The sequence below is a fragment of the Coturnix japonica genome, chromosome 12, assembly GCF_054131305.1.
Source record: "Coturnix japonica strain WE chromosome 12, WE-NBRP24, whole genome shotgun sequence".
In the NCBI taxonomy this organism is placed as follows: Eukaryota; Metazoa; Chordata; class Aves; order Galliformes; family Phasianidae; genus Coturnix; species Coturnix japonica.
Genome location: NC_140674.1, coordinates 16,742,950 through 16,756,678, shown reverse-complemented (window position 1 = coordinate 16,756,678; position 13,729 = coordinate 16,742,950). Strand labels below are relative to the sequence as shown.

General features: G+C 37.0%; 1 protein-coding gene and 1 long non-coding RNA gene across 6 annotated transcripts in view; one reads left to right on the top strand and one right to left on the bottom strand.

The window, feature by feature from the left end:
* LOC107318262 (uncharacterized) overlaps window positions 1-13,729 on the top strand; it is a 97,489-nt gene that overhangs the window by 4,976 nt on the left and 78,784 nt on the right. The window lies entirely within an intron of this gene.
* The window catches only part of PEX5L (peroxisomal biogenesis factor 5 like), an 89,246-nt gene that overhangs the window by 32,504 nt on the left and 43,013 nt on the right, over window positions 1-13,729 (bottom strand). For 2 of the 4 annotated variants that reach the window (XM_015871887.3, XM_015871884.3), the window contains exons 2-3: window positions 7,957-8,022; window positions 6,158-6,262 (exon numbers count right to left, since the gene is read on the bottom strand). In XM_015871887.3, coding sequence (XP_015727373.2) covers window positions 6,158-6,262; window positions 7,957-8,022 — 171 coding nt within the window. The remainder of the gene's footprint in view (window positions 1-6,157; window positions 6,263-7,956; window positions 8,023-13,729) is intronic. The other 2 variants (XM_085513242.1, XM_015871885.3) reach the window with 1 other exon arrangement.

The following is a 13,729-nucleotide window of genomic DNA, read 5'->3' as shown; positions in this document are numbered from 1 at the left end:
GTTTTTTTGGCCTCTGTCCATCAAGCCACTTACACGTGTCCTACCAAACTCAAGGTTAAGCATGCACTTTACTGCCTTGCTGGATTAGAGCCACGAGGGAAAGGGATAAAAGATGCTGTATTCATGTTTTGATTGTGACTGACAGTTTGGCCTTTCCTACTCGTATAAAAATGTTAGTTACTATAAGTCTGTTGCATTAATTTTGACATGCTATGTGCACTTTAAAGGTAAGGGAAGCTGTTTGCTGTTTCCTTTTCCTGAGTGTTAGTGTTCCTGTGTACCCTCTCTTATGCAATGTCTTTGTGGTGTCACCATGTGATTTATATTTTGGCCTCACCCCTTTCCAATACTCCAGTTCTTCCCAGTGGAGAGCCACTCTACAGGTGTGGTCGAAGACAAAACTAACTAATTTGCACAGATGCTTAGAGACTCTAAACATAGATCCTAAAGAAAACAAATTGCAAAATATTCCTTTAAAATGTTTTCAGTTGATGTTAGTTTATGGTAATGTCTAGTCTGTACTCCTAAAATGACCTGCTGGTTAAGTGAGGGATTAACAGATTGGACACTTCAACTGAGTAAATGCAGGTTGGTCCAGAATGAGCAGGCTATGGAGTCCCGAAGTGTTCTGTTGAGAAAACCCCAGAGAAACCTCTTCTGCAGGAGGCACAGAAGTGCCATTACAGTAACCATAAGGGGCAAATAGGATCTATCAGCGTGAGCTGCCTCGTCCTGTGTCACTCATTGGGATTTCTTTGTGTGACAACTCCAGCTAGAGAAGCAGTCTGACTTTGTGAGTGCTTTTAAAGAAATGACAAACTAGAGAAGTCCTGCTTCATTCATAATGCAGGTATTTAGTAGCCTCACAGTATCCTTGGGACAATGATTGCTTACAAAATAGTAGGAAATTATGTAATGTTTTTTCCTTAGCTGAAAGGAAAGACATCTGCTAGTATATTGAACTGAGCTGTGTGTGCTAATTCTTTGTGAATCACGAGCGATCCACAGATAAATTTGTGAATTTTTGTGCATTACATTCAGCTTTGTGCACTGTTCTGAGCAGGAAGCATTATCAAATGTCAGGTTAGGTGAAACATGTACACCTGCTTTTTTAAGACTAGATTTTCATAATATTAGCAACTCAGAGAGTTAGCAGGATCGAAAATACCATGGCTTATCATGCGTCACTTTGATGTAGATCATGCTATTCTTACTGATCTACAACTGTGTTGAGAATGACCTGTGTCTGCTTTGGTACTTGACCTGTGTGTAAAACAAATCAGTTACTGTACCTACGCTTTATCCTTGAATACAGACTATAGTTATTTTAAAACCACGCCAAGTTTCTTTTTCTTTCATGTGTCATTCTGTAGCATATATGGAATCCGTGTTTTTGTATGCCTTACCATGAGCAGGCATAGGAATCAAATCCTCATTTCCTCTTAAGTTATCCTGGTTGTCCACATGTATGTTATGCCATGGCTGTCCATATGTCATGGAATGTATTTGCTTTGAAATGGTTTTATTTGCAAATTGAAATGGCTGCAGCTTGAAAGATCTTATGACTTCTTTGAACTTTTGGAGCAGTATAACAATTTCATTGCCCAAATAACAAATGAATTGCATACAGAACACTTGTAAATACATGGTTTGCAATTCTTTAAAGGATGCTATATTTTTATTCCTACTATTTATGAAGAATCAACAAATTTATGGAAATTAATTCCTATTCATAAAACTGATATGAAAAAGCAAGGTTAAGTGAGCATAATGCACTATTTACAAACAATTTTGTCCAGTTTTCTCTGCTTATGGAGTTGTAGCACACTTTAAAATGTTACACAGCATAATAAACTTTGTTTTATGAAAAGAAATTACGCTATAAATTCCCGTGGTAAAACTTATTTCATGGAAAAATGTTATTTAATTTGTGACAGAGAAACTTGGGTAACTTCAGGCAAGCAGCCAATTTATGACTCTTAAGCATACTGTGAAGGCAACTTTCTTTACTATACTCATTAGAATATTTCCACTGAAATTATACATACTGCCCTAAAAGCAAAGTGTTAACTAATGTTTAACATGGAGGTAAAGATTTAATTAATATTTGTACTGCTAAGCATGCATTTACATGTTTTGTACTTTATTGTGCTTGTATTATTATTAATAATAGATCAATCTAGACTGGTTTGAAATATATAGAAAACACTGCTAATTAGTATATCTTTAATCCATAAAAGGAATACAAAAACTTGATCACAGATCAAGTCCCCCAGAAATCACTGAAGCAATTGCCACTGTTCTCAGATGGCAGATAGGAATGTAGTGATTGTTGTTGTCCTGAGTTAACTACTGAAATTTCCTAAAATTGGGATGATTTTTTTTGCACTGATGTATACGAATTACTTAAAATGAAGTTACTTCTGCTCGATAGGTAGAAAAGAAAGTCATTACGTTCACTTCAACTCCTTGCCCTTCTGTTCTGATGTTATTTAGTAAGTGTTTAGTGTCAGTCAGTGCAAGTCTAATGCCAAGAGGCTTAGAATAAATGTGATTGATTCTGAACAGATATGTCTGTTAACTTCTGTATTGAGAGCTGTTATGCAATTTCATATAGCGACCTCTCGATACATGCCTCAATTTACTAATAACAGAGTGATTTATGTATCTCTATTCTGTATCCTCTATAAAAATTTGTCAGTTTATGTATTAGATTTAAGGAAAACAAATAAGAAAGCGGCCAAACACAAGAAGGAAACGCACCTGAACAACTGGAATGTTGGTACTGGAAATATTTGAGTATCTTTAGGTTCTGATGTAATTAATAGAGGTATAGTGATGAAACATCTCTGTATGGAATGCTTGTGTCGTAGCCTATACTTTTTATGGGATAAGCTGAACTTCAGCATGTTTTATTCTAATAATGCAATTTCAGCTCTTTCAACTTCGGCTTTCCAGTTCAAATTCTAAAATGAGCATTCTGTAGGTTAACTTTCTAAATTGTAAGTAGTCAATACCAAGGTTTTATTCTGAGCAATGTTTGCAGTAAGCAGACAGCTCTTCTCCTCTCCTTTAAGTTTATACTATGAAGGAGCTGTTAGGCACTGTCATGGGCTGCCCAGGGAGGTGGTGGGGTCACCATTCCTGGAGGTCTTCAAGAAACATTTAGATGTTGTACTAAGAGATGTGTTTAGTGGATTGCTGGTAGGTAGGCAGCTGGACTGGATGGTCTTGGAGGTCTTCTCCAACCTTGGTGACTGTAGGATTCTTCCTATTTTTCAGCTATAAACAGAAGTTGGGATAACTTTCAGTACAGCATTTGCATTTCTTTTTCCTGTTGGAGAGTTTTTCATGGACGTCCAGTCTACTTTGTAATAACAGCATATCTGCCCCAGTATCATCTTGGATGTGAATCCCCTTTTGCAGGTCTTATTTACTTCTATCACCTTAAAAGGGCTCTCACTTCCAGTAGCTTTCTGATTTGAGTTCTGTTGAGGAATCTAAATTAGGTGTGATGAATATGTAACAAATAACTCATGACACTTTGAGGTTTATTTGTTTAAAATCAGGCTGGCAGTGCATTATATCATGCACTTTTTACTTCTCAATAAAGCAGCTTATCGTATTTTGAAGTTTAAATGTGGATCAAAGTACTTTATTGAATCAGCTCCTTTGAAGTTCACCGACCTGTAGCAAATTAGGAATTCGTGGTAGACTGTACCATCAAACTTTGTTGCCAGGGACTATTAAGGTTTAAATTTGTCATTAGAAAGTTGTTAGGAAGTGTGCTTTTTTTTTCTTCCTCCTGACTAAGAAGTTATGGAGAGGTTTAACAAAAACATTTGAGAATTGAAATCAAACTTCTATGCGCAGTTTTCTTGTGTATGTCTTATAAATGAGAAAATTATGCATAAGATAATTTAATATCCTATTTTTGCTTAGCGGTACGTTTGTTCACAGCGTAACTTTCCATTAGTTTTTGAACTTTTAACAAATGTGCTTCACATTTGTCTAGATTTATTCATACCAAAAATGCCTCCTTTCATTTGTTCCAGTCTCTTCTGAATTATCTTTAAAAGATAAAGAGAGACAGCAACTTAGTATAGAGTTATATTCTACAAAATCTCATTAGTATAGAAAGCTCTCTCTTGATGCTTGAAAGTATTAACTCTGGCAACTACTGAATGCCTTTTCTTAGCAATAAAGTAACTTTCACTGAAAATAATTGAGATAGAATCGCAGAAAATAGGTGCTGAAAGGCCTATTCAATTACCAAGAATGCCCCTCTGCTTACTGTAGTAGATTCATTAATGCTGGAATGATTGTTCAGATTCCCTGTTGCCATATATCAGAACAACCCCGCAGGAATTTGTGGTGCTTTCTCAGTTTATCTGAAGATTTGCCTTGAGATCTGATATTAAATAAATTGCAAGTTGGGAACTTTGTCAAAATTTAATTCATGCTGAGTATTCATCAACAAATAAGGTTATTTTACAAATGGGGTTTAGGTGGGAGCTAATGAAATGTGTGTACCTGAATTGTTCTCTGTTGGATATGGTTTTAAACTTTTTTAGAGGAAGAGAGGAAAACATAAGATTTCAGGGACTTCTCTATGTTATCGCTATTTTGCAGTTCAAACAAGGATTTGGCATCTCCTCTTTGTGTCTGAGATCCCCCTCTGCTTCTTCGTCAGTCTGATTTTGTAGTCAGACATGATCAGTTCTCCATTCATCAAAGATTCTGGGGAATCTACTTTTCTAAAAGCACATACTCTTCTACCTGGGCTCAGTCATAGCATTTTGCTTACAGATTTTGTTGCTTAGCTAGCTGTACTCTGACAGATGAAGCAGGACAATATGTAATGAAATTCCGGAGGGGAGAAACACACACACACACACACACACACACACAAACATACATGCCAATTTGGAACTTGCACATTTCCCACTGTATGTGGCAACCGTATCTGTTTCATCACGTGAAGTGCCCAGATGAACACTGATGGTGATAGTTAAATTATTCCACAATATACCAGTGTGTAATTCTGAATGAATGGTCTGAACAAGAGGTTTACACAGGCATACTAAGGAGACAGCATCTCAAAACAACATGACATCCAGACAGTTAGGGTATAAATGATGTATGCGACATGGTCATGGAGCTGTACATCACATGTACGTGATGCAGAGATGGCTATGGAAAATACTCACTTTTTCACTGGATTCTGCTTCCTTTTGGCTTCTGCACCCCTTCGGTGCATAGCAGGGAAGTAGGTATTTGCATTTAGTGGAAGAAATTACACTAACAGACATACATTTCACTCGTAAACGTATCACACAATTGCTGAGTAGACTGACAGACAACCAGTACAAATGGTGCATAAACATTCAACATTAAACATTGTTGAAGGAAATGAAAACTTTGCACTTCGGAAAGGAGGGGCAGCATTTTGTGTTAGTTTCTAATTGTTCATCAACAATTAAGGGCAAAATTAGAAATGACTCCTTAAAGAGAGCATCCTTTTCCTTTGGGCTGTCAGTTCATAGACATCAGAGTTAGCCAGAAGTAGAGCAGGGTGTTCAACACATTCATGGATGTGAACACCATGACGGGCATGGAATCTACTGCTGGAGTGAAATGGAAGTGCTGTGCTGTGTGGCAGTGCTGCAGCCACTGACTTCCATCAGGTATGGAGCCCAGCTGGTGCTTGCTGGCACCTTAGCGTGTGGTGCTCTGAGCACTGAAGTTACGTCTTCCCAGTGACTAGTGGGAATTGAAGCAGGATGTACAGAGTGGAATAGTCTGCCTTGGGCCACTGGGAGCCTGGGGATGACATCTGAGATATTTCAAATACTACTGTAGTGTGATTCTTCCTCTATAAATATGCTGAATATGAATATGAAAAAGTAGAGGTTGCATGAATGCTGGCTTTGTAAATTGATATTTTTGAATCGGGTTTAGGCAACTTGCTGGTACGTGGCTGAACTTTCTAAGAATCTGTTTAGATAATGGGGAAAAAAATGTTTTTGTTTAACTTTAACGTGAGAACATCTCAACCCCAAGCTATTGACCCCAAGCAGCTCCCCCACGCTACAGCAACACGCAGCCCTGCTCTGCCGGCCAGGGCTGTGTGCTCTGAGCCCCGCGCTGCGCCCACCTGTGACGCCATAGTGAGGAGGGGCTTTTCCTCTGCAGCCTCATCCCTCGGAATCTCCTTCATCACCATGGCAACAGCCTTATCTGCCGCCCTAGAGCCTTTTCCCTACAACAGGGAAACCAACAAGGGCGAGTCAGCAGTGGCCCGAGCGCACCCGCGCAACGCAACACGAGACGGCGCGCACTGCAGGAGGCAAGGTCTGGGTCGACGTGGAACGCACAAACACTGTTCAAAAAGAACAATAAATCAGCAGTGAGCCTCTAAGTTAGTGCTGTGTTGTCTAGCCATTGTCTCGTTATTTGTTAGAGTTGCCCCACTGAAGTCAGCAGAAGTATTTCCTGCTGCCTTGCTGCAGCAAGGCTGGCCAGAGTAATCCAGGCCAATCTGAAGGATTGGGATGTTTTGCAGGGTAGGGTGTTCGAATGACTAAGAGCTGTATGATCAGCTCCTGGATTTAATTTTGGTTACCCCAGAACACCTATTTGCCACTAAAACGTTGGATCAGGCTGATGTTGCAAATAAGCCACAGATCTTTGTGTTTCACTGAGGCAAACTCTTAAATTTGGAAATAACCTACAGGGCTGGGCCCAAAGCTATTATAACATAATGTTTTTAAAGAGCAGTTTCATAATATAAAGTCTGTTTTTGCTAACGATATATGGAGCCAAATTCTGCTGTCATAGGTGATGCTGTACGTCTTCCAAAATATTATTGAACTTAATGTAATTTGTTAGACACTTTTCTTAAAATGCACTTTGGCTACTGTAAATATTCCAAAGAGTCAAAAACATATATTCACATCTAATTTAATATTTTAACCAAGCATAAAATGTCTTAATGTTATCTGCCACACACTTTATAGAGGTACTGTTTGCTTTAAAAGGGTATTTATCTTCTTGAATTTGCATGGGTGTCTGTGTTCTTATTTCTCTTACTCTTGAAGTGGCAGAGGATGCCTGATCATGCATTGAGCATAGCAGCAGCACTGTGCTATGCTGGTGACCCCGGGCACATCCTTACTGTTGTACTTATAAAGCTCCCATTGATTTCAGTAGAAGTTTTAGCTGTGAGAAGACTGCAGGATCTGACTCCATAAAAGTAGCGTTTTCTACTATACTTGAATGTATTTAAATGCTTATCTCTATTAACATAAGGGGTTCTTTACTATCATAACATATAACCGAACTACTTCATCTAGCAAAGTATTCAGTGTCCAGTATAAAAGAAAAAAAACACAAACACAACAACTTCCTTATACTGAACTATATGGTGTTTCAGAAACATTTCATCTATTGCATGTAGAAACTTTACATACTGTTGTGTTTTTTAGAAGAGTTCTTATTAATTGACGTATCCTTAATAGGTTTGCTTGCTTGTGCAACGCAACCTGTTACCCCAAAGAGAGTTCTTTGCATGCTGCAAGAAATTCACAGAGCAGAAGTGTAGTAAGTTAAAGCATGCTGGAGTTGTGGTGCCTTTGATATCCAAAGAACTGCAAGGTCATGTTAAATTTAATTTAAATACATTTAATTCAATGAAAATTGCTTCTAATTACTAAGCATATCAAAGGTTCTTGGCCAGTTATGTATTTACTCTGTACATGACTCATATGATGCATTTCATGAAGCTCCTTTATTGAATGACATGTGGAGCTATCTTTAGCGCTATTACCATGCTACTTGATTTTTATAACACTTAGTCCTTTTGTGCGGAGTGATAGACCAAAACAGTTATCAGGTAGAAAGGATGCATTGGAAAGCATGCAGTGCTTTTTATTTCTTGCAGAGTAAAAAACCCACCAAAGCAAAGGTCAGGTCACTTTTTTGAAGACAGAGCCACTTTTTCTTCAAGGTTTCACCTACTGCCTGAAAAGAGTCATGATACTTGTATTAGTGCCTGCTGTTAACCTTTCATAAACATAACTCTGCAAAACCTTGGGAATGGTTGGTAGCATATATGACCCGTTTAATTAATTTAGTGTGGATATAGCTCAACGTGCAATAATAACCTGATGAATACTTATGTTTGTGCTGTTTTTAGGAGTGAATGTGGTATGTTAGCAAGTTAAAGCAAATGGTTTAATACTGCTTTTTTATTGAATCTCTTTAGCCTTCCAAAAAGACTACAACTGAGCAAAATTTGGTTGATGTGTTTCTGGCTCCTCAGCCTACGATATGGAAAACATTGCTCTGAAAGTAGAAGTTAATAGGCAGTTTCCTGGGAACCAAAGGGAGAGACTACAGAGTAGCTTAGATTATCAGATTTTTATGATAAAGCAAGTGACCAATCTATTTCTAAGTCCAGTTGTTTATTTTAGTAATTAAAGACGGATTTAGCTGTAAGATGTCTAAGATTTTGTTTGGTGTCTTTGCTGTAGTGAATACTTCTGTATTCCGTCCTTACCTATAAGGTGATTAGACAGAAGAACTGGAAAAGAATAAGGATAGTTAATCTGTGACCAGGACAACCTTTTTACTGTTTAGAATTCCAGCTGAAATGATGATCTTCAGCATGTTTATTACCATGTTCAAAGCACTCAAAACTTTAGCAATAACCACTGCAAGGTTTTTGTTTGTTTTTAAAAGAAAATGTGATTGTGATTGCTTATTTATTAGGGCTTTTTCAGTTTTGTGGAGGCTTTTTTGTTTTGTTTTTGTTTTTAGTATTTTGGCTTGTTGAACATACTTATCTGTTAGAGCAGTTTATAGTAGATCTTACCCTGTAATTCTGTAACAGCCAATTTGAGATTTGCCAGGTCTTTAAATAAGCAGTTGATAAGGCAGACTTGCAAGTAAAGTTATTTTCTTGTCTAAGCTATGGCTTAATGAATGAATCTCATCATTTTCTATTTGTCTGCAATGTGTTGATGGAAACAATTGTGATATAGGCCATGGCAACTCTTCATAATACTCTTCACCTTCTGGAAAGCCACATCCAAATTGCCATTTTGACCAACATAGTGTAGAAACATTATAGAAACCAAAGACATGTTGGGAATATTCTATGTAGTAGGCTTTATTTATTTATTTTTTTTCCTTCAAACTTCTGTAATAGCCAAATGTTTCGTATTTATATAGTAGAGGTGCCATGCTTGGAAAATGCAAAGATAAGTCTATCTTAAATAAGAGGCTGGGGAACAAAGGTAGAATTCAGTGGTGATGTTGGCATAAAATGAGTGGTTCGTCTTCCAGAAATGTGACTTAAACATGTAATAATTGATGAACGTAAATTACTCTTTCAAGTAATTTTGCTTGAGCTTTGTTTTCACGTGGTCTGATGCTGAGGTGGCCACAGCAAGGATCGAACTTCACAGCACTCCCAGTTGACTAGAAAAAGTGAAGACTGGGAATCTGTGTGATATTCTTGCTATGAACACTCAGAAATCCAGTCAGATTTCTGCAGAGGTTTGTAACAGGTATTTTAGTGGTCCTGGGACTTACTGTGCCTTTTGCCTTGAGAGTAAATTGAATATTTTGTACCTTCTACTTTTCAGTCCTGAATATTTTGGTGTACTGATATGTTCTTCTGAATATTATCCCCATTTGCTAAGATGAGAATCCACTTAAAATGTTGGGGGGAGATTTTAACAGCAAACGTTATGGAAGATGCCTTAATAGTATCTTTAAGTTACAGTAGCTGTAGTCATTTATTTTATGAGGAAGAACAAATATGGATCCTGTATATGTTGAATTTGGAATGCTTGGCTGCTGTCCAGCTCCCCAGGCAGCTGATATATTTGACTTTTAGTACCAATTTAGCAGCCTATTTGTAATGGGTTTTATGCACTGTAAATCCTCGTGTTTTGTGCAATTTAAAAATGAAGGGACATGTATGTCTTCAACATTATGCCGTGTGAACAGTTTTACCTCTCAAAATGAGCATGCACAACTAGACAGTGGTACCGTGAGACTTATAGTGCCCACAAGGTTCTTTTGATTTTACTTAGGAATGTGTTGTGATTTGAGATTTTTATTTTTATTTTCTCAAGATTATCTGCTCGTGTTTTCTCCATATGCCTTTCTTGCCATTATCTATGCTTTTCTCGAGTTTCTTTTAGTAGCATGTACTGCTTCTTAGACATCATTAAAAATAATGAGAAGCCATATGGTGAGGCAATTCTATGACCCACTACAAGATGGATTTTTAAACAAAAAACTCCCTTTAATTGAAGCTGTTGGTACATTCTTAACAAAGTGTGGTACACCTAACATAAAGGGGACATCATTTCTTTAGGTAAAGTGAAGCTGACAGGTGTATTTATGGATGAGATACATGTCCTGAAATGGAAGTATTGTCATCAGGGCAGACCAGCCTTAAGTCCTGAGCTACTACTTCCAATATTGTACTTGCATCCTTTAGAACCTCGCATCAGCTTTTCTGTTCATGGTGGTCTAAGCTGTTCTGACTCGTGACCAAGTTGTTCATTTTTATAATAAGAATATATAGTAGTGCTTACCCAACAAATAATTTACAGTAAAGCGGCTAAATTAATGATGGCTGAGTTCTATATGTACTGATTTATCTTTGATTCCTCTCTTCTTTCATTCTCATTTTGGTGGAATGATTTAGATTTCAATATTTATATGGATATATATATGTGTGTATGTATATAATTGTTACATATAAAGAAAATTGACAAAGAAAGATAATGCCTGATAAAAAGGAATTGGCACAAACATTCACATTTACCCATACTGGATTGTGCCTTATTGACATTTAAATGGAAATGCTGGTTAAATTGCATTGTAGGTTTAGAAACATTTGCATTGAAAATAGTACTGTTAGGTTTTCTGGTTGGTTTATTTTGTCCATCAGTAACTGTTGCATTACATGTGCTTCCTTTAGTGGTTATTTCATTTTGATGCCTACAGACTCATTTTGAAAGCCTGGTGGGACTGCTCCCAAAGCATCTCCAGTGGGAGTTCCACAGAACCCATTTTGCTCTAAAGAAACCTTTAATTATTGTCCTTAATGTGTCGGAAAGATACTGTGACTGTAAACTGATCAAACATCTGTCAAATTAACTCATTTTGTCGCAACTAGTCTGATTCCTTCAGGCCAGTATGATGAAAATACAATGAAAAAAAGGGAACTTGATTGGATTTTTTTTCCACTTAAGTTAAAAAGTTTTATTCAAAGTATACATAAGGAACATACCTATTCAGTAGGATTACAATTTTTAATATTTGAACAATGTAGGTCTAGCTGTAAATAGTTTAAAAAAAAAACAAAACAAAAACCCTGTAATTCAGAGCAAAGTCTGGAACAAAGCTAAATATTCTGAGGTTGTTTAAGGTTCTGGTGCTTTTATGAAGTGGTTATGTAACGTAGCTGCTTGTGATTGCAGGCCTGCATGAGGTGCTTCTCATCTCTTTCTTTCTTTGTAAGCATCATCTTTTATTAAGGCCATTTTGAATATGTAGAAACATTTTTCTTTAGTGTTTATTTGATTGATTTCTTGATGATTTGGAACTGCATTTTACAGTAATGAGTCTTTTGCCTGCAAAATTATGTTCAACTTGAAAAATTTCTGGGGCTAGCTAGAGAACTTATTTTTTCTCTGCTTAGTTTGCATCAAGGAACAATGTGAAATTGTTGTGTTTATTAACTGGCTATTTTAAATGTATTTGGTCGTCTTCAACAGAAAGACTTAAAAGCAAAATATTTAATCATTTTAAATTGGGGTTCACTTGGTTGAATTCCTTGTCACTAGTCCCAGTCATAGCATATGAATAGTAACAGGATTACTTTGTTACTCTAATGCATGTACTAAGTTAGAATCAAGCATCCCTCTAGTACTAGAATTCAAGGTGCTCAGATCATTTGCAAGCTAAACAGACTGGGAGGTGTATTCATCACCAGTGTTTAAACACACACATACTGCATGCAAGATGCGTGAACCAATTTGCTCCAGCACATAATGTGTCGCTGTGTCCCTAATGTGTTAGGGGTTCCTTGTCCCTGAAAGCTGCTACCTGGGTTTGATGGCATTATCTCCTACAGTGATCAGTGAACATGGGCTATCAGCCTACAGCAATGAAGTCAGATTAAAGGCTGTACTGTCAGTCTGTACGTTCTTCCCCTGAGACAGAAAATACTACTGCTGAAGCAGTTTACTTTCTGAGTAACTACAGGGCTAGAAGTTGGATCATGAGTTAAAAAATGTTAAAGTTTTGCCTTGAAACAGCCAGTAAATATGTTGGTATTTGATTTGAAAACTATCAGAGTTACCTGACTTTTACATATTTTTTTCTATAAGAATCACTTTGTTGAGTTTTAGGGAGTAGAAATCAGAATTATATCAGTTCTTTTACAGTCTGCCTCCAACACTGAGGATGTTAATTCAGAATAACAGCTCATCTGTTTAATTCATCTGAAATGAGCTTGGGCTACAAGAAGTGATCTGTTGATGGAGAACTTCTGTGTTACTGTTAATGCTCTTCACAATGTAATGCCACAGCTAGACAGAACACAGAGCTGACGAAATGACTGAGTAACAGTGGTAGTTCAAAAAACAATAACGTGTGCTTTTTATTTTATTTATTTATTTATTTATTTTAAATATGAGACCTGATAATTTTCAGTTGGAAAAATTGGAGGTTTATCAAAGACCAGGAGTGAAAAATAGTCTTCACAGGAAATTCAGAATATAGAACATGAGTCAGAACAAATTGCTGATTACAAGACAGCTGTTCCTGAGCCTGTTTTTTGTGAATTGCTTTATAGGTTAAAAACAAGTTTGGTGCAGTGGTAGGGTAGCCCTCAATGAAACTGATGGCTGTTTTCATTTAGCCTCAGACAATGGCTTGAGCTCCAAAACTTGAGATGGACACTAATTTTTTTGCTTCACAAATGTATAGAGATGTTAGGACTCTCAATTAGAACAGATTTTGCTTGGAGATGTTTTTGTAGTTCTGCAAAATTCTGTTGTTGTTGGGAAGGGTTCCTCTTGTGGGATGTTCTGAGAAGCTGAAGTTTAGCAATTAATAAAGCAAAAGCATAAAGTGTTATCTCTAAGTACCCTGTAGCTTTCTGTCTTCAATCTCAAATTAGCTTTTGTGGAATATAAAGAGGATGATCACTGAGGAGAGATAAGTCTGTAGGCTGCTCCTGTCTCCAAAAAGTGTATAGACATAACTATACATAACTAGAACTGTGCCTAGAATATGATGCAAGTTTGTCATATTTTTTGTGTGGGTTGGTTTTAGTGTTTTTTCTTTTTTTTTTTTTTGTTTTTTGTTTTTTTTTAATGATATGGGCTCTAATGTTAAAATGATATAATCTTTGCTCAGTCTTCCTGGAAAATAGAATAAATGTATATTTTTCCCAGTGTTTGCAAGCTGAAGCACTTCACTCTTCCTCCAGTTGGGTATCATTATGAATCCATTCATTCTGTAACTGTACACCTGCATAATTGAGAACGGAACTGGGTCCCACTTGCCCACTCTTATTTTTGTGTATGATTTCTGTAGCTTGGACAGAGGCTCGGCAGACATTTAGAATGAGAGAAAGAGGCAAAGCAGTGCAAATTAAAAGAAAAAAGTCTCTCTTACAGAGCTAAAAGAAGGCTCT